At 42.4% G+C, this 21,321-nt stretch overlaps 1 protein-coding gene across 2 annotated transcripts in view; it reads left to right on the top strand.

Moving 5' to 3' along the window:
* SLC25A26 (solute carrier family 25 member 26) overlaps positions 1-21,321 on the top strand; it is a 144,488-nt gene that overhangs the window by 81,142 nt on the left and 42,025 nt on the right. The window contains exon 6 of one of the 2 annotated variants that reach the window (XM_034440612.3): positions 20,928-20,972. The exons of the other annotated variant lie outside the window; for it this stretch is intronic. Coding sequence (XP_034296503.2) covers positions 20,928-20,972 — 45 coding nt within the window. The remainder of the gene's footprint in view (positions 1-20,927; positions 20,973-21,321) is intronic. 2 annotated transcript variants of the gene reach the window in all.

Here is a 21,321-nt window from a genome sequence, read left to right as displayed (position 1 = left end):
TCTGTAAAACGTTCTGCCATAATTGATGTCTGTCTGGAAGTAATTCCATATTTGTCAGCTCTGCTGAATAATCAGTATAGTCGTATAACTTCAAGCCAAAGAGTTGGTACTGCAATGTCTGTTTTCTGTGAACATTGTAGGGGAGTCGATGGAGCCAGCCAGCCAGCCTTTTCCTGGCAGAAAGTTATGCACATGTGGGAAACACATTTTCAATGTTGTTTTAACATATTTCAGGTGTAAATAGAAATGCTTGGCAGGGCGTGATGATTTTCTGTTTCAGTGATTTCGTTAGGAAAATAATCTCAGAATGCAATCAGTTCGCAAACCACCCAAAAGAAGCTTGCTGCAGCAGCAAGAAAAGTCTTTTCTGGTGCAAGACATTTTAATTGCTTTAATTGTGGTGAAGTTGTAAAAAAAAAAAAAAAAGCTTGTGGTGAATCCAATCAATTTTTGTCAGTCTTTGAATGACCTCCTAAAGAAAGCAGGCTTTGTATCATTGTCTCAGTGTTGGGGCCTCTCTTTTTCTCTTTATGGGTATTCTGTGAAAATGGTGTCAAAACATAGACTATTTTTTTAAAAAAAAGAGGATTTTACGATTTGTGGGGAATTGCAGCTAAGGAGAGCAAATTGCATTGGATTTCTGTCATTCCTTTCTTTACTGTAGGAGGATTTTTCTCATAGTCTAGGATGAGCACTAAATGAATGTCAACCATGAATGTCTCATAGAACTCTGGGAATATGCCAGAGTTCATACGGTCAAACAGCTGAAGGAGATGAACATGTAATGGAGTAGAGTTGCTCAAACTGGTATTAGTGACTCAACATAGACAATCTCCAAAGGCCTTAGGAAAGACTCAAATGTTACTAATTTTCAGAAGACCATCAGAGAGGGAGCTAGGCATCTTTGGGAGACAGCTATTCCAGAAGAGGGGAGCCACCTTAAAACTCCCCCCCCCCGCTGATCCAAATTATGCTTGAAAATGAAGCAATAGCTAATGCAACTCCCACGGCAGTAGTACAGGTCCTGTACACTGTACAGGTCCTGCCTACAAAACCCAGGTCTCTGCATTTTGAACCAGTTGAACTTTTCAGGTGGCCTTCAAGGGAAGACCTACGCAGAGAGAATTATAACAATGCAGATGATAAATCACAAGTAGCTGTCCTTAGTGCATCCTTTTCCAGGTAAATCCTCAACTGGTGTACCAGCTAAGACTGGGGCAAAGTCCCCCTTGATAACATCCTTCATCTTTGAAGAGTTTGAAGATAACTATTCCAGCAGTATGAGTTCTGAAAGACTCCCGTGTTACAAGCCTGCCCTTATTGCAAACTGTCAGTCCCCTTGACAATCAGTTTATATCAGTAGGCTTCTGAATTATCAGACACTCTGTTTTCCTTGGATTTAGTCTGAGCCTGTTCTCCTGATCCAGGTTCCTAGTCCTGATTGAGCCACCATACAACAGTACCTCCAATTCCCAATCCTTGCAAGCGGTCCAGAAGGATGCAACTCATCCCCGTCCAAGTCTCAGCCCAATCATCAATGAGATTTGTGCAGTAGCATATTAATAAAAAGTAATATTGACTCCATAGCAATTGGAGAAATTCCACAGCTTCTCTGCCAGTAGCCTGGTTCTTGTATTCTAATCCAGGTGTTTTCTTCAAGGCCTGCCCTATTTAGAGTACACTGAAGTAGTCTAATTATGTGGTGTTCAGTAAATACATTGCAATCACCGAGGCTTCCTGGTTGAGGTAGAAATGTAACTGTCACATCAACCAAAACTGACCATTTGCTGTTCATGTATCTGAAACCATTCATTAAATTAGAAAATATGTAGAGTATAGAAATAGAATAATGCATTTCTATGTTAGTCCACATTATAAATTGCATAGAAAACACTCATGCTACAGAAAGTTCAGATACATTGTAGCTTAATATCTCAAAGCAGTTGCTCTTAGCTCAAAGTGGGCACAAAAAAAGAGGGAGTAATATATTGTAGCTTCCTAAGTATCAATTAAAATAAAATAGCTTGGACGAGGTATGCAAACTAGATGTCTAACTATTTAATGAAAATGAAAAATTCAGAAATATTTGCACCAAGTTTCTGTCAAATCCTTGGACTCCACAGAAAGTTCTGGTCATAACTGGCATGCATCAATGTAATGATAATAATACATCTATTTATCCCCTTTATCTGCAAACTTTAAAAAGATTCACATGAGCATTCATAAAATATTTTGGAACATGCTTTCTTATTTTCCTTCAAATCACAGTGTAACTCTAAACCTATATCTATATGTACCGGCCAGTTTGTTTGTTAAAAAAATGTCTAAGCTGATAATGGTAATAAGCTTTGCTGCAAAACACAACCATTCCTAACATTTTTTCAGCCAGCTCACTAATAAAGGTACTGATTTTCAATTTCCATGGCAACTAACTACTCCTTTATTTCATCCCTGGCATTATTGTTTGAGATGCATAAAACGAGATGAACGGTTAATCTAGTGAATTGTGGTTAATCAGTAGTGGTTTATTGCATGGGTTCCTTTTTCCTTTATTGGTCTCTATTTTTGAAAAACAATGGGTTTAGAACTCAGTGTCATGAATGAAATGGATTGCCTGGGGAAACTGGAACTCCAGGAGGCCTGGTTTGTGTATCTGTTGGCCTTTGTTACTTTGGAAAGTGGTTGGACTAAATGCTGTAGTGAGACTAGAAAAAAGAAAAGTGTTAAAACACATCATTTATCCAAAAGGAGGTTGACCCCAATTTTGAAATGACAATTCACCTTTCCCTCACAAAAATAGGAGTGCACAGGGACAAAAATGATAAACATCCCCCCAAATCAATCAATCAATCTCTCTCTCTCTCTCTCTCTCTCTCTCTCTCTCTCTCTCTCTCTCTCTCTCTCTCTCTCTTTCTCTCTCTCTCTCTCTCTCTCTCCCTACCTACCTACCTACCTACCCACCCACCCACCCACCTACCCACCTGTCAAGCATATGTAAGATAACAGGTAAAAGTATAAACATAATTTGAATACATGAAAAGAGTAAGAGTAAAAAGGAATATTAGGACAGGGACGGTAGGCACACTGGTGCACTTATGCACACCCCTTACAGACCTCTTAGGAATGGGGTGAGATCAACAGTAGACAGTTTAAGGTTAAAGTTTTGGGGGTTTGGGGAAGAAACCACAGAGTTTCATGCCCAACCTCTCTAGTTGCTTTCATTTTAGGTTTATTTATCAAATTTCTATCTATACCACCCATCTTACCTTAGTGTCTGTGGGCATTTTATTAAAAATGTAAAAAGATATTTACTTAAAAAACAATAAGAACAGTTAAAAAGTTAAGAATGACAAAAATTAAGAGTTAAAAAAATTGGGGGAGGGGGCAGCTTAAGCTTCCAACCATCCCCAGGGTTGCCTGCCACTCTTAGACCCCCATGCCAGTTGGCAGAACCAATCTTGACTTTCTTCAAGAAGACTAGAAGGTTGGTGGTTGATTGGAGGTTGGAGATTTTCTTATAACATCTAACAAATGTAACATAACATATACATACACTGGCACTCACACACAACAAACTACATTCCCCAAAAAGGAGGACCGGGGGTGGGGGTGTTAGATAGGAACAAAACAAGAGAGAAGAAAATGAATCCTTGTCAACTGAATTTACTTTCCTGTAAATTAAGGCATCCCATGTATAAAATTATTTTTACCCCATTTTCTATGTACAATGATTACAGGTATATATACACTTTCCCCCCCTACTCTCCTTCCATCTGAGAGTGTGAAATAAATAAATAATAAATAAATAAATAAATAATTTTATGGAGAAAACATGAAGAGAAGGGTCATGACAGTGAAAGGGAAGAAAAGAATGAGAGAGGGAAGGACTGAATTGGATGGAGAGGAGGGAAGGACAGCAGCAATGAAACAGGGAAATAAAGAGAAGGCATATAAATAAAGACATTAAAGAGTTGAAATTCCTTAAGTAAGAAGTAGGGTGAACTTGCTCCATGAACCTGTTGGTGATCTCATCTTCAAAGACATTCATGCTTTCAGCAAGGATGTGAGCAATTTAGAAGAACTCAGGTCTCATTTTTGCTCTTTCTCTAATGCATTGTAGCCTCCCCCCTTTTTTCTTTTTTTTTTGTTAAAAATGGGCAATGTCTGAGCAGTACTAGAGGGTGAATGTTTACAGTGAGGCTGGAGAGTAGGAAAATCATTGTGGGGTCTTTGGTGGTCATCTACAAGTCCTTGGTCTTTGAGTTTGGAGGTTTTCTTGTAAATGTTTCATTACCAAACCAGGTAATGCCTCAGTGTCTTTATTTCTGATGTGTCATCCATTGATTCCAGTTTTCTTGTAGAGTACTCTCTGACAAGCAAGGCAGAAAAAAAAAGTCATTGTCAAGAGTGTGTGTTGCCTTTGAATAACATCCAGTTATTTTGATTTAATATTTTCTGTGACTATAAAAGAACCTTTTGCCTCCATATTTATATTTCAGTAGTGAGAGAAACACCTTGCCTTTTTGTTATATAAATTAAGCATCTGGGAAATCAGATTGCTTTCTGTATTTTGTTCATTAGGTCTCTTGGTAAATCTACCTTTATTATGCATTGAAATACTTTGCAGAAAGATTTAATTTCATTCATTCATTAGGTTTGTGAGAATGTATAATAATAGAATAGAATAGAATAGAATAGAATAGAATAGAATAGAATAATAGAATAGAATAGAATAGAATAGAATAGAATAAAATAGAATAGAATTTTTATTGGCCAAGTGTGATTGGACACACAAGGAATTTGTCTTGGTGCATGACAGACTTGGAAGGCACCTTGGAGGTCTTCTAGTCCAACTCCCTGCTCAGGCAGGAAATCCTATACAGATAGTTCTCAATTTATGACCAGAATTGAGTCCAAAATTTCTGTTGCTAAGTGAGATAATTGTTAAGTGAGTGTTGCCAGATTTTATGACCTTTCTTGCCACAGTTGTTTAGTGAATTAGCGCAGTTGCTAAATTAATAGCATGTTTGTTAAGAGAATCTGGTTTCCCCATTGACTTTGCTTGTCAGAAGGTCGCAAAAGATGATCACATGACCCCAGGATATTGCCAATATGAGAGTCTAACCATCCGAATTTTGATCATGTGACCATGGGGATGCTGCAGTGGTCACAAGTGTGAGAAACAGTCTTAAATTACTTTTTTCAGTGCTGTTGTAACTTTGAACGGTCACTATACAAAAGAGTGTAATTTGAGGGCTACCGGTAACCGTTCTTTTTTGTATGTGAGTCAATCTGGGAAGAGCCCAGTATATTTCTCTCACGATCAGATTCCTCTCATACATTTGCAGTCTGACATAATGGGATGACCATTTGCTTGTAGAATAGCTATTCAGAAAATGCCGGCTATAAATATTCTGTTCGTGACAGCAAAATCTTGATATAGAAGTAGAATTAATGAGAGTTACTAACATACAAGATCGTGAACAACTTTGACTATATCTTCACATATAATGAAGTAGCTGCTTCCGGCAACAGAGGTGCTAAGAAGGCAGGGATTTGGCAAACCAATGTTATTGTGCTACACAACAAGCATTCTCCTCCTAAACTATCTTGCCCTATCTTGAGACAGAAGATGTTGTCTTGCTGATGGTGTTGAAGTATTATTCAGATGTCAGTTTGCTCTGGTGTGATGGAGGATATCACATTTTTGTCTCAAGGAGAAAAATCACTTAATTGGTCTATGACCAGAGGAATGGTGCTATTAGTAATGGCATCAGATTTAAGAACTATATGTTTATATGAGTACTAATATTATTGTAAAGTGATGGAAGATGTTTGGAACCAGTGATGTCATATCTATGTCCAATGTTTTTTTAATTTTGTATTATTGATTAAAAACTATATAGGTTGGATATACAAAGTGGATTTTACCCCCTTTTGGAGACCTTCAGTTCATAACTCTATATGTTGTTCATTTCCCTCCCCCAAATGACCAATCACTTTGTTTATTTGTGTTTTTATTTGCAATTACTTTTCTTATAAGCCACTTGGGAGCTGTGTTATTTTGAAAAGCAAGGAACAAATAATTTAAATAAATTCATAGCTGAGTTATTATGTCCTCTTCATTTCCGTTGTTTATGAAATGGCCAGATCACCTTTGCCCTTCCCATTTCCCCAAAGAGTCTGTTGCAAATATGTTTCTCTTGGCAAAAATAACTAAATCCGATTTTATGCTGTGAACCTATTAATGTTTGGGAATGGAGCTAGTCCTGGAATGGCTTTACATGCAGGATATGTGTTCTGCAAAATTTGTCGTTAGAATCTGAAACACCCAGTTTGCACATCCAATATGAGCATTAATTCAAATTAGAGGATATGATTGATTAGGAGAGGGTGGCGGGGGATTGTGGGAATTGCAGTCTGACATATCTGGAGGCCGCCACAGTGGGGAAAGTTTAATTCCTTGGTGACATCAAGACTATTTGACTTTTGCCCGGCAGGAGACAATCGGAACTAAGACACTATACTGAAACATCAAAACTTGTGTTAAATCAATTCATTTTTTTTCTTATTTCATATTATTTATTTTATTTTATCCACAGGAATCAAATTCAAAACAGAAAAGCATACATCCAACACTAACAACTACAAAAAAAGAAAAAACTGTGTACAAAAAAGAAAAAAGATTAATTTAAATATCCTATAAATTTAACATTAAACATATAGAATCCACCCGGCTGGATGCTGAGGGGGAGAAAAAAGAACAAGAAAAACTGATAAATTTTCTCCCCTGCTTTACATAATGGGTCCACAATAGTTATAAACTTTCACATCCCGATTTAATGTATTAAATAAGGAAAGTGAGGGGATCTCTGTCTGATAATCAAATCAAACCAACATCTGATCATAGTATATATGTAAAAAAAGAAAGAAAAGGAAAAGTCAACAGGTTAACCAAAACATTTTCAGTAGGGTACTGCATTATTCATACTATTGTTAATAATATGCAAATCTTTCAGGCCTGAGGTGACTTTTAGTCCTTTAAGCATGTCAAAGGACCTCGGTTAAAATGGCTGCCACTGGGACAGATTTCTTTGTTTCCTGGTTTCTTGGACAGGATTGCACATTTCCAGTATTTTTTTACCTTTAGGAAAAAGTCTGCATTATCCCCTGCTGTTATTTTCTAAAATATTTTTTTTCTTAGATTTTCTTCTCATTATTACATGTATGAGCCCAAGAGACATTTTGGTTAAAACAATGTTAGAGGTTGGAGCTTGGCAACGTGTCAATTTGTATCTTATTTGCCTTTAATTAAAAGGTTACTTCAAATATTTACTGAAGTGGGACAGGAAACCCTGTGAGAATGGATTGGCGAAGTAGGTGCTCTATAAACACACATCGGTGCCTACAGACATATCCTTGCCTGCCCTTCCTCCCTAGGCATAGGCACACATACATTTAACACATGTGTAGATAGCATTGTACAGGTAGTCCTTGACCTATGACCGTAATGGAGCCTGTCCATTATAGTTAGATGTCATAACAGTCATAAAATGGATCAGTTACATGACCAACCTCATTTAAGACTTTTTTGCACCATTCATTAAGGCTAGAATCATTAAAGAAAGAGGTGGGACAAAATAAAATGTGAATGACAAAAATTAAAATATTTTAAAATTATTTTAAATATTTGAATTGTCTCACAGCGAATTGTCCCACAGTGAGTTGGCCACGGAGAGTTGGTCAGCTGTGAGAGTTGGCCATGGCAAATTGGCTGTGGAGAGTTGGCCTCATCGAGTTGTCCCATTCCATGCATTTGATGAGGGCAATGCCAGCTCATTGCCATCTTATTGCTAAGCAATTCATGTAGGCAAGTCTATGGAATGGAGCCAAACTCAATTCTGTAAAGCCCAGCCCTTTTGCTCAGATGCATTTTATATTGAAAGCTGCAAAGATTAGAAAATTAAAACAAAAACAATTGAAAATTAATAATTGAAAGGCAGGTTGTTGAATTTTGCATTGCTGTGATGTGAACTGCACACTTATTTCGCAAAAGACAGCAATGTTGCATTTGCTTCAGCAGGACAAGGCGATCATCCAGCTAATTGCCGCTCAGCAACAAGGTAGCAAGCATGAATCCCCTCATAAATATATTATAACTTTTTGCTGTAAAATGAACTGAGCTTTGGTACCTGAAATTGGGGCTTGGAAGAAACTTAATCACAGCACTTGAGTTTCATGGCCCTGATAAATAAGAACCATGTTTGACCTTTACTGTGGGGTTTTGAGATGCCACAAGGGAAATTCCTCCTTGTTTGCGATGCCAAATTTCCTATGAGATTTCAGTCTGTCAGCTCCGTGTGCAGCAGTGACATTGATTTCTTCTCCATGCTACTTCCTGCCAATCCAGATAACAAATTTCCCTTAGCAGGTGCCTATCAAACTGAGTTTTGCCTGGTAGAGGAATGGTGTAGCTTCATTTATTAATCATTAGCTGCAATGTGATGAACCAGACCTTAATCTTTAACTCTGCGGGTATTGAAAAAGATGGGGGAGGAATGGACATGGAAACAGAGCCTTTTCTGATGACATGGAGAATTTTTATTGTGGAAAATAATAACCCAAATTCTAGTTTATTCTGGTTTTATCCATACTTGCTTTGTACAGAAAACTGTGTTTCCCAATCTTGGTGGAAAAAATCTTTCTGTGTATTCTTTCAAAGCAAAGTTTCCCAATTTAGTATCTCCCAGATGAGTTAGACATGATGGAAATTTTGAGAGTAAAAACTCCAATTTATGCAGGATGCCAAGTTGGAGAAAGCTACAGTAGACTGTAGAGTATTTTTAATGGGTCTATTGTTTTTGCATAAGGTAGAACAAATGCAAAATAAAAAGTACCTCCATTGTAATCTGTGTTAATCTGCTCATCACTTGTAATTCAAAAGCAAAAAACTCATTTGAGGCATCTGGGACATTCAGGGTCCTTGGTGCTCTCTGAGCTTGGTTATTACCTTGCACAGGTTTCATTGCCTGATCATGTTACCTAGTTGGGTAATGAAATATCTGCAGGAAAACAAGCAAGGGGCACCAAGAACCCCATTGTTCAATCCTGAGCTGCAAATATTCTTTTCTAATGATATGCTCAGGTATATCTGCCTGCAACTCCTTCAGCCATGTTGCTTTCCTAGAATTGTGTGGCTGTTCAGGCCGAGGAAAAGAGATACTTGGTAGAAGGAGTTGCACACAGTTGTTACAGTATATACAGGGGTGGGTTCTATTTACCTTTACTACCAGTTCGCAATGGAGCCGCACGCTCCTCTGCGCAAGCGCAGAAACATTTTGGTGGGGTCGGTGGGCGGAGCCTCCCGCCGGTTTTACTACTGGTTCTATAGAACTGGTTCTATAGCCCACCACTGGTTATATATCTCATCTGCCATGCACACACTAGCATCTTTGACTATTTTGACATATCAGAAAACGAATGCAGTCTTTGACTTCATATACATTCAAATTTGGGCTGATTTTGAAGCAAGTAACTCATAACAGTATTATTTTATGAAGAGCTCTCAGCAAGATGAATTGAGAGATTAAATATGCATCCCATTAGTTATTCTCTAAGAGCAGACTTTTCATTAAGTTGTGATAGGGCCTCTTGGTTACCCAATTTAAAAGTGGTGTCTGAATTGTTTCATTTTCATTGTGCCTCATTTTCTTCTACATTTTATACTGTATATTCAGCAAGTCAAGAGAAGAACAGCTGTTTCTGAACCAGGATTTACCTTTAGCACTTTGAGTGACATGTAGTGGTTGCCCTTCTAAAAAGTAGTGTGAGTTAGTGCATAATCTAAATTCCAGCTCATTTATATTAATATGGATATAGTTAAAAGGATTACTCTTCTGTCATATATTTCACCGGACTGAGCAAACCATTTCAGTGCTTTGCACAGACCTAATACATAATTATTTTCTGTGTCTACATCATTAAAAATTGTAATTATGGGAGATAACTTCTGGAAGCCTTTGAAAGCTTTTAGGGACTGTATTTAGTCCCGTGACCTCAGGTTGGGTTGGAGTCTCAAGGTGTGACTGAACAGCAAAACTGAAGTGCTTTATATAGATAAAAACAGCTGAGAAATCATGTTATGACTGCTCTTGTATGGTTAATAAAATAAATTGATGAACCAAAACCTGGAGTAGCTTTTCTAAATTATGTAGAAGTGTGAAACATGAACTACATTATTGCAAAAGCCTAAAAAACAGAAATTAACTGCGATTCTTCTATAGCAAATCAATAATGGAGTGGAGATGAGAAAAGAAGATGGAAAAAGAAGAAAAAATGGTGGAAAGATTTATTTATTCAACAAATTTATATAGCCACCTAAGTTTGCTATATAGGTGGATTCTGGGTGACTTACAACATTTTAAAATCTGCCTAATGAAGAAACCCATAAAAAAACCCACTCCTCCCCCAATGGTAGCAACAACCCAATCAAATTGGCCACTTGATTGGCCCTATCTCCACTGACAAAGCCCATGTCTTTAGGGCCTTTTCAGGCTGGGGGCCAACCGTACCTCTGGGGGTATGTTGTTCCATACAGAAGGAGCCACCACTGAGAAGGCCCTTTTTTGTGATCCCACCAGATGACAATCCGTAATTGATGGGGCTGGTAATATATCCTACCCTCTCATCCTGGTGGCCTGGGTGGATATAATAGTGGAGAGGAAGTCCTTCGAATAGCATGGCCCCAAACCATGTGGGGCTTTCAAGGTGATAACCTGCATCTTGAATTGTACCCGGAAGGAGATTGCCTTTTGCAAAAGAGGTGACATATGTGTGAATCTAAACTTGCAAAAAGTACTCAGGCTGCTGCATAAGAACCCCATTTGCACAAGGTCTGAACCTCAGTTCTGACCTCTAAACCCAGTGTTTGTTGGGGAAGTATGAAGGAGCAGCAGAGGGAAAGGAGTCAAGAAAGCCTTATCTCGTTTGGTAGGCATGGGGTGGATTTCATCCTGCCTTTTCAAAGCCACTTAAGAACACCATAGAATCTTCTGCAAAGCAATCTATTAAATGGCTGTTGTGGTCCGCTGACAGCAGAGTCAGACAGTGAGGAGGCTGGGGAGGAACATGGGCCAGTCCTGGAATCTGGGGAAGGCTTGGACGAGGGCTCTGCATCAGAGGCAGAGATGGGGCCAGGGCCATCTGGGAGTTATGTGCTGATTCCGGAGCCTCCAGAGTCTGACGTCAGCGAGGCAGAGGAACAGGGGGTTCCTGTTCCCAGTGCGCATGTCAGAGCTGCCAGAAGGCAAGAACAGTTAAGACAAAGGGGGCGACTCAGGAGTAAGGCTTGGAGATGATTGGCCCCTCCGAAAGACATAAGGGTGGAGCAGGAAGTAACTTTGTTCGTTCTGGTTGGTTTAAATTCTGAAGCTCTGTTTTGACTCTGTGCTCCGTGTGGCCTTGCAAAGCTAATTGCCAGTTAGGTCTTTGGCAGCGTGTCAAGGGAGATAAAGGTGGTTGCTTATCAGTCTTATTCCGAAGGACTGTGGTAGACTTTGTCGGACTCTTTACAAACTATTTGTGACTCATTATGAGCTGTGAATGAGCATAATTAACAGCCGTTGAAATAAAAAGAGGGTTTTTGGGACTAACTGTGTGCTTTTTACTGTCTCAGGAAGCCTAGGTCAGAAAAATGGCTTTAACATCTTCAGGATAGGGATCCCAAAGTCTCAACTAGATTTTAATGAAGATTTCAGGAGACAGACATTCAGATGTGGGTGGATCCTTTGAATTGCACCCGACGGATTTCTGTATAACGCGCCTCACAACATTATTAGACTTGTGAAAATAGTATAGCAGAAATGGCCATTTCCTCAACATTTTGAACAGGGAAGTGTTAAAATTGCAATGCACGTGGATTGTAGTAGGCTGAATTTCCATTTTTGGAAGTTGAAACCGAGAAGGAGACAGATGGTGATGTGGACAGATAACAAATGGTGAAGGGTGGTTTTTTTTTTTTTGAGTGAATATATTAAATTAATGTTAAATGGTTACATCTGTTTCTCTGCTATTTTGTTTGAATGCACTGTATGTCATCTTCATAATTTTAAAAAAGGATAAACAGTTTATCTCAGAGTTCTCAAACACATTTTAGTATCGCATTAAATTACATGTCATTATGAATAGTTTACTGCATTCTCATCTTGAGTCTTCCTTATTATATGTCTGAATAGTTTTTTTAGGTTAACTAGTTGTGACATAAACTCAAATGAAGCTGAGATTGACAGTCATCCTATAATAATATTTTACATTTGAAAAATTGTAGCTTTTAAGCAATGTAGGTTTTGTAAAAACAGTTTGTCGACATGTTCAAAAATCATGAAAAAGTAATGAATACACTATCATAACAGTAGCTTCATTGCATTGTAAAATTAAGCGTGCTTGTTGAATTCAGATGGGTGTAAGTAGATTACCTGTTTGCAGACACATACATAGAACATACTAAATAGACAATCGTCTTTCAAAATTAACGTTTTGGTTGAATATGCAGCTTCCTGTGAAAAAAGATTCATAAACAAAATCTGAAAGGATCTGATGTATTCCACCAAAATTTCAGAGATGAAAAGTTTGGCTACATGGTAAAAGTGGCATCCCAGTTTAGCATTACAGACATTTTCCTATCAAAAAAATCTTGCAGTTACAGTATCTATTAGTAGTTGTGTTAGATCCCTGCATCTGCTAATGGATTTTCCATGGCGATGCTACGCAATTCATCTATGGGATTCTATCCTTCTTCAGATATAGGGACTGAGGGAGTACTGTGCCTTTAAATCTTTCTTGTGGCCACTCCCCTCTGCTCTGTTATCCCCTCAGTTATTTCTCTCAGTCTTCGTGTAGGGACATGAGTTAGTTTTCTCCTCATTCTGAGGTGATTTCCTTTCTTTTTCTAGATAGTGCCTTAGCGTTTTGTAGATAGTGTATATAGTGTTTTGTATATAGTATCAAATTTTTTTCGAGTAGGCAAGGGAGCGTTTTATATATAAAAAAATAAAAAAATAAAAAATTTCCAAACAGCGTGCGGCTGCCGCGGAGGCGGCTGGCCATCGGCTGCGGGCGTGGACGTCGCTGGGTAAGCCATCCGGACTGCCCATTGCCCCCTTTAACAGCGGGCGGCCTTTCCTTGCGTAGGAGAGACCGCACAGCCTTAGAGCCGTAAATTCCAGGCCGCCGGCGAGCGGAGTGGAGTTGCTGGTCCGCTGGCTATTCCCTCGCCGCCTTCTTCGCTCCCTGTTTAGTGGCAGTTGCAGAGTACCTGCTCGGGGACCCGAGTTCAAACTCTGCCTTCTCTATAATTTCCTCGCGGCGCTCTAGGGATCTTCCATTCTCCTGCGCCCTCTCTGCCACCTCATTTTAGGCCGTTGGCATCAAAAGAGAGCCGTTTGCAATTTCGCGCCATTTTTCGGCCGCCATTTTCTGGCTCCTTCAGCGAGGCAGCGCTTTCAGGGGACGGTCACTCCCTAGCGCTTATCCATCTGGCCCACCTGTGAAGCTGCCTACTTGTGAGTAGGAAGGATCACCGCTGTCTTCTGGATTGTGAGTATTGCCATTATTCAGGACTTTGGGCCTTAAAACTGCAATTGGGAACTGGCAGCCATTTTGAGAAACTTTTTTCTCCACTGTGGGCCTGGTTTATTCAGGCACTTGGGCCTTAAAACTGCAATTGGGAATTGGCAGCCATTTTGAGGAAATTTTTTCTCTACTGTGGGCCTGGTTTCCTGACAAAGGGTTCCCTTTTCTCTCCTCTAGTAATCTGCTGCCACCTGGTCTCCAATAACCCTATGGATGACCAGGAGTTTTCCTCAGACCCTGAGCAGGCTCCAATTATTCCAAGGCCCAAGAAAGCCTCCAAGAAGAGGTCTACGGCCCATTCTGCTGGCAATGCATCTCATTCAGCCCAGTCTTCGATTGCCTCATCTACCAGAGGCAGGGAAGAACAAAGGAGGCACAAAGCCCTTGAGAGACAGTTTACCAAAGCTCAAAAGCAGGCTCAAGCCAGGGGTGAAGTGATTGTGGATATCCCTTCTGTTCAGCAACCTGGGGGCGATCATGACTCTGATTTCCCTCCTCATGTTGTTTCTGCGGCAGATCCGGTTCAAGGGGGGGACAGGTCTGCTGACCCTCGAGAAACCATTTCTCCTGGTAGACCGGGGCCTTCGGCTACCTTTACGCCCACAGCAGCTGGCTTACGTCCGCAGGAAGGGATGGGTTGGCCTCCTCATCTTGACTTTCAGTCTCTCTTTACAGATGCCTTAGCCAAAGCTATCTCCTCCGGCCTACAACAAGGGATACCGCCTTGGCAGATGCCTTTGCCCCAGACGGTGGTTCAGCCTCCCTTGCCACCTCAGCTGCCACCGTCTGCTGTCATTCCAGCCCCGCTACCTCCGGCGTCCTTGGAGGTTTCTCCTAGTGAGGAGGCAGAATCAGGTGACGGGGATCATCCAGACCCCGAGTTTTCGGATGATGATGAGGTAATCCCTGATAGGCCAGCCTTTACCACCCTGTTTAGACCGGCTGTATTCAAGACCTTACTTAGGAAGGCAAAGGCGGCAACAAATATGGGCAGGATAGTTAATCCAAATGATCCAGGTCCATCGGCCGTCCAGCCACATGGCGATCTGTTCGCTGTTCCGGCTCCTGACCAAGATTTCATTCCATGCCCTGAACTGTTCCAGGATGTCATTAAGAGACAATGGGAGACCCCAGGTGTTCCATCTGCCCCAAGTGGCCATGACAAAAAACTTTATTGTGCTGACCCAGTCCTGGAAAATTTGCTTGGCTTACCTTCTGTAGACCCCCCAGTGGTTTCTCTCTCGTCCTCTGCGGTGTTGTCCTCGGACGCCGTGGAAATCTTAAAATCTGACGAACGTAAAGCGGAGGTCTCCTTCAGGAAGACACATCAGGCAGCTGCCTGGGCTGTGAAGGCCGCGACATCTGCATCATTCTTTAATAGGGCTACATTAATTTGGCTTCGCCAGTTGCAAGATCGATTACCCCCAGGGGACACCAGGATTAACCAGGACTTTAGTAAACTGGTGGCCGCAACAGAGTACTCAGCTGACGCCTCCCTAGATGCAGCTAGATTTGCGGCCAGAGCAATGGCGTCTTCTGTCTCATCACGCAGGCTCCTTTGGCTCAAACCCTGGAAGGCGGACACTAAATCAAAGTGGAAGCTTGCTTCCGCCCCTTACCAAGGCTCCTCTCTTTTTGGGGCAGCTCTGGACCCTATTTTGGTAGAGGGGAAAGATAAGCGGAAGGTCTTGCCGGTCACATACAATAGACAGGAACGTAGATATGTCCCTTATGCCCAGCGACAGCCCTTTCGGACTGAGCCGGGCCCCAGGGGGCCCTACTACTACAACAGACCCTTTTCCCAGGGATACGACCGTTTCCCTAGCAGACAGGGTAACAGTGACAGGGGGCGTTTCCAGCCATCTTCCAGATGTCCCTACAGGGGTTCGTCCTCCCGCTCAGCTAGGAGGGGCAAATGACTCTCTCCCCCCTGTTCCCATAGGGGGGCGGCTTCTTCATTTCCTATCCCAGTGGGAGGTCACCACGTCCGATCCTTGGGTCCATCGCACGGTGGGCCTAGGCCTGTCATTGGAGTTTCAAACTCTTCCCAAAAATTTTTTCATTCAATCCCCAATACCCACCAACAAGGTCAGGAGGGACAACCTCGGGGTGGAAATTCAGCATCTATTAACCATAGGGGCTATAGAGCCGGTACCACCTTCTCATCAAGGGAAAGGGGTATATTCAATTTTGTTTCTGGTCCCCAAGTCCTCGGGGGACTGGAGAGCTATCTTGAATCTCAAGTACCTCAACAAATTTATCAGGTACAAGAGATTCAAGATGCAATCTCTCAAAACCATCCTGAATTGTGTCCGGAAGGAGGATGTTATGACATCAATCGATCTTCAGGAGGCTTACCTCCATGTCCCGATCCACCCCCGACACCGCAAGTTTCTTCGCTTCGCTTTTGCCGGACGGCATTATCAGTACCGGGCAATGCCGTTCGGTCTCTCGTCGGCCCCGAGGGTCTTCACCAAACTGTTGGCGGCCGTGGCGGCCTCCATTCGTTTGATCCCTATCCGCATTTTGTGTTACCTAGACGACATTTTGATTTTGTCCAGTTCCCACACCCAAGCGCAGCAGGACATGTTGACAGTGTGCCGGATCATGGAGCTCCACGGCTTTTCTATCAACCATCGGAAGAGCCATCTTCTTCCTGCCACGTCCATCATCCACCTTGGAGCTCGAATCGACTCAGTGAACCTGAAGGTCTTCCTTTCGGAGGAGCGTCAACAGAACATCAAAGACCTGGTTCTTCATGTCTTGGACTTGAGGCGAGTGTCTCTCATAACCTTGTCTCGGTTGCTTGGCAAGTTTATCTCCTGTTTAGGAATTGTTCCGTGGGCACGGCGTCACTCAAGACCACTCCAGTGGTTCCTCCTGCCGTTTCAGAGACTGGGCCAGGGGTCATCCACAGTATCGCTTCCACTGCAGGTACGTGTATCCCTCCGGTGGTGGGTGTCGGGGACCCTGGCACTGGGTTGCCAATTTCACGAGCCATCCAGGATAGTCCTCACCACAGACGCGAGTCTTTCTGGTTGGGGGGGTCACCTAGAGTCACAGGTGATCCAGGGTCTTTGGATTCAGTTGGACTCTCGGGACAATATCAATGTACTGGAACTGAGAGCGGTGCGACTGGCCCTAGCCCACTTTCTACAGCGGGTGCACCACCGGCATGTCTTGGTCCTCACGGACAACATGTCGGCAAAAGCCCACATAAATCGGGAAGGGGGCACCCAATCTCAGGCTCTAATGCGGGAGTCGGAGACTTTGTTGGACTGGGCGGAACTTCACCTATTGTCCCTGAGGGCGGAACATATCTCCGGGTCCGCAAATGTAACAGCGGACTGGCTCAGCAGAAAACAGCTAGATCCTTCAGAGTGGAAATTGGATCCGGACCTGTTTCGGGAGCTGACTCGCCGATTCGGACTTCCGCTGGTGGACCTGTTCGCCCATCGGGACAACGCACAGCTTCCCAGGTTCGTGACTCGTTTTCCTTGTCCGGGAGCCGAGAACGTCAATGCCCTTCGGTGCCCGTGGCCCCAGGGGCTCCTTTATGCCTTTCCCCCCATCCCTCTGATTCCGGGGGTGATCCGCAAATTGCTTTGGGAACGCGCAGAGATCCTTCTGGTGGCTCCACACTGGCCCCGACGCGCCTGGTTCGCGGACCTCGTGAACCTTTCCGTTCAACCCCCATGGCGTATTCCTCAGGACATGGTTTCGCTCAGCCAAGGGACTGTACTCCATCCAAATCCCCAGTGGCTACAATTAGCCGTGTGGCGCTTGAGCGGGTCCGCCTGAGGAAGGACAATATATCAGGGGAAGCCATCCAAATAATCCAGGCGGCTAGGCGCCCATCAACCACAAGAATTTACGATGCCTCTTGGAAAGCATTCTGTCAGTGGTGTGCCGCTCATCACGTTGACCCTACTTCTGCAACAGTGCCAGAGGTTATAGACTTCCTTCAAGCAGGGTTTGCTAAAGGGCTAGCCCCCTCCACTCTTAGGCGTCAGGTAGCTGCATTAGCGACAGTCCTGGGATCGGGTGACGCTAGGTCCCTCACCCTCGATCCACGCATCAGGGGTTTTTTACGGGGGGCTACTAATCTCCGTCCCCCTCCCATTCATAGATATCCATCATGGGACTTGCCCCTAGTCTTGAAAGCCCTCACGGCTGCCCCCTTTGAGCCTCTGGCTTCTGTCAGCCTTAGATTTTTGTCCCTGAAAGTGGCATTTCTTCTTGCCATTACATCGGCACGAAGGGTGTCTGAACTTGCTGCCCTTTCCATCCGTAGTGACCTTTGTATATTTAAGCCCAACGTAGTTGTTCTTAGGCTTGACCCTTCCTTTGTGCCCAAAGTTAATTCCGTTTTCCATAGACAACAAGAGATTGTTTTACCTGATTTTTGCCCCTTACCTCGTCATCCCCTGGAGATCCAGTGGCACACACTAGATGTCAGAAGGGCCCTGCGTCGCTACATTGCCAGAACTTCATGCTTTCGCAAAACTGAAGCGCTTTTCGTTTCATTCCACCCGGCATCCATGGGACAGAAGGTCTCTTCTCAAACTGTAGCTAGATGGATTAAGGCTTGCATCGCCTCTGCCTATAGCTCACAAGGCAGACCTTCTCCGGGAAGGATCTTGGCTCACTCAACCCGCAGCGCGGCCACGTCGGCCGCCTGGTCAACTCAGGCATCCATTCTGGACGTTTGTCGCGCTGCTACGTGGACGTCATTTTCCCCATTCGTCCACCATTACAGGATCGACTCTCTGGCTTCAGCTGAAGCTTCCTTTGGCCGACGGGTTCTGCAATCTGTCCACTCCCCTGGGGTCCACGAGCCCAGCCAGCCTCCCTCCCAGTAGTTGGGTGCTTGGGCATATCCCATAGATGAATTGCGTAGCATCGCCATGGAAAAGGAACGTTGGCTTACCTGAACGTTCATTTTCTTGGCGATGCGCAGCAATTCATCCCACCTCTCAGGCTGTCTGGGATGGGGAGGTGGTCTCTGGTGTCTTCCTCTCTTTTCAGGTTAGGTATCACGTGGAATTCCTTCGAGAAATAACTGAGGGGATAACAGAGCAGAGGGGAGTGGCCACAAGAAAGATTTAAAGGCACAGTACTCCCTCAGTCCCTATATCTGAAGAAGGATAGAATCCCATAGATGAATTGCTGCGCATCGCCAAGAAAATGAACGTTCAGGTAAGCCAACGTTCCTTCTATGCTGCTGGGTTACTTTTTTTACTGTTACTGTAGCTTTCCTGTTATTTTGTTGCTTTCGTTCAGTGGTAGTGGTGGGTTGCTCCCGGTTCGGTCCGGTTCTTGCGAACCGGTAGTAACGGCGGCAGAAAGCTCCACCCACCCACCCGGATGTCATCATGAACGATCTGCGCATGCACAGGAGCTTCTGTGCACGCACGCTCCCGTTGTGAACTGGTAGTGGAGGTAAGTAGAACCCACCCCTGTTCAGTGGATACCAGAAACTTGAACTTTAAGGAAGTCAGGAAGTAGTGTTGGATAGGAAAGGATATCTTTTTTTAATTCAGAAAGTATGAGTGTTTCTCATAAAGGAATTTCAGTGAATCAATATGTGATTGAAAGAATTTCAGTTAGTCCTCAACTTATGACCACAACTGGGACCAGAATTTCTGTTGTTAAGCAAGGCGTAGTTAAATGAGACAGACCTGTTTAAATGATCTTTTTGGCAATGGTTGATAAGTGAATCACTGCAGTTGTTAAATTAATTGTGTGGTTGTTAAGTGAATCTAGCTTCCACAATTGTCAGACGCCAACTGGTAATCACATGAGTCCAGGATGCTGCAACCATTGTAAATACATGCTTGTTGCCAAGAGCCTAAATTTTGATCATGTGACTGTGGGAATGCTGTGATAGTCATAAGTGTGAGAACCAGTAGTAAGTTACTTTTTTGCAGTGCTTGTGTAACTTTAAACAGTTGCTAAACAAATTAATTGAGGACTACCTGTACCTTCTCAGGATTCAGACCACAATCATTAAATGGGGAATTTTTAGGATCAGAAATGAACATTCATCACAGGACTTGGACTTGTAGTAGCTTTTAGTTTCTGGAAACCAGCTGTCCTGAATCTCTTGGGGTCCCAGCTAATGAGTGGGCTGCCGAGAATCATCATATTCCTTTAACTCTAGCAAAAGGGAATAAATCACGGTACATTGTCTGTAATTTGCAGCAAACACATACTATAACGATTGTATCAGTACTCATTGGGGAAATTTGGGGACTTGTCTAATAGTTAAATGGTCTAGTGGTTAAGGTACCAAGCTAAAAAGCAAGAGACAGTGAGTTCAAATCCCGCTTTAGCTATGAAATCCATCTGGATGACCTTGGGCCAGTCCCTCTCTCTCATCCCAACTCACCTCACAGGGTTGTTGTTGCATAATAGGAGGAGGAAGGTGTGTTGGATATGTTCGCCATTTTATGTGTGAAAATAATAAAGGCGGGATATAAATAAATGAATGCGGCACACAAAAATAAATTAAAATTACTCCTTGCATTTTGGTATTAAGGAGAAAGCAAAAGTTCCCTTTAGTTTTCGAAGAAAAGCTTCATGGCCAGTCTTTTCTCCTTAGTAAAGTGATCGGCATATATGTGTGTGGAGGGAAAATCTGTTTGTGTGCCTTAAGATGTCCTAACAAGAATGGTCTCCAAAGCTCTGGCTTGCTGTGTGAAATGTCTCATTGGCCAAAAATGGTTACAGCCAGTCTCTTGGTCTAAATATTTATACATTTGTGTTGAAAACAAATGGAACAGCAGTGTTTAGGCTTTTTTCAGCATAGGGCTGTTTGCAAAGGATAGATGGCAACCCCTTGGAGATATAGTTACTTGCATTGACAGTTTAAGTCCCAAAGGATTTATGAGTTAGAGATCTCTGTGTCAGTATTGAACTGAGCTTCCTTGTGAAAATAGCTGAGTCTTCAGTTAAATGTCTCTGCTGAGCTGCAAATCTGAGCAGGCAGCTAGCTCTTTGGCAAATATTTTTCTGTGTATACCTTCTAGGCTATTCTCTGTATTATTTTTCCAGGCTTTTAAGTCATTAAAGTTCACCATACTTGGTAGTGCCAGTTCTGACTCTCAGAGCCCACCCTGGCTATAATACTTGACAGTAAGTCAAAGGTTCAGCCTTGTGTATAATATAATACTCTGAGATTTATAATTTTAAGAAGCCACAGTTCATTGAGTGAATATTTTTTTCCTAATTTAGTTAGCTAACAGTATCCAACTTAATCATGCATCTCATTTTCCTTTTTCTTTCTTGAACTCCAGATTCCTTTCTCTCTTGTACAGTTTCCTGTATGGGAATCTTTAAAGGTAAGTCCCTTTATATAAAATTCTGTTTGTTTGATATGGTTTTTTTTTTTTTTTAAATATAAACTATTACAGATTAAAAGAGATCCCTGGTTTAATCCCTGGTTAAAAAGGCATTGCAGAGTCTTGCAGAAACAAAAAATACAGAAAAGCCAGTGAAAAAGACCAAGGGGGAAAAAAAAAGAAAAATATCAGATATTTTTACAACAGTTGCAGGTGTTTTGATGAATGTGAAATCACTACAACATATTTTTTATGCATTCAGAAATTTGTACTAGAGAGATGGACAAAAATGATTTGAACGGTGGAATTGTATGGGTATAGTCTTCTCTTATATCACACATTCCTTTTC

Source organism: Pantherophis guttatus, chromosome 2, assembly GCF_059756535.1.
Source record: "Pantherophis guttatus breed Tessera chromosome 2, ASM5975653v1, whole genome shotgun sequence".
NCBI lineage: Eukaryota > Metazoa > Chordata > Lepidosauria > Squamata > Colubridae > Pantherophis > Pantherophis guttatus.
Note: the sequence above shows the minus strand (reverse complement) of the source record. Positions and strands in the feature narration are given on the sequence as shown.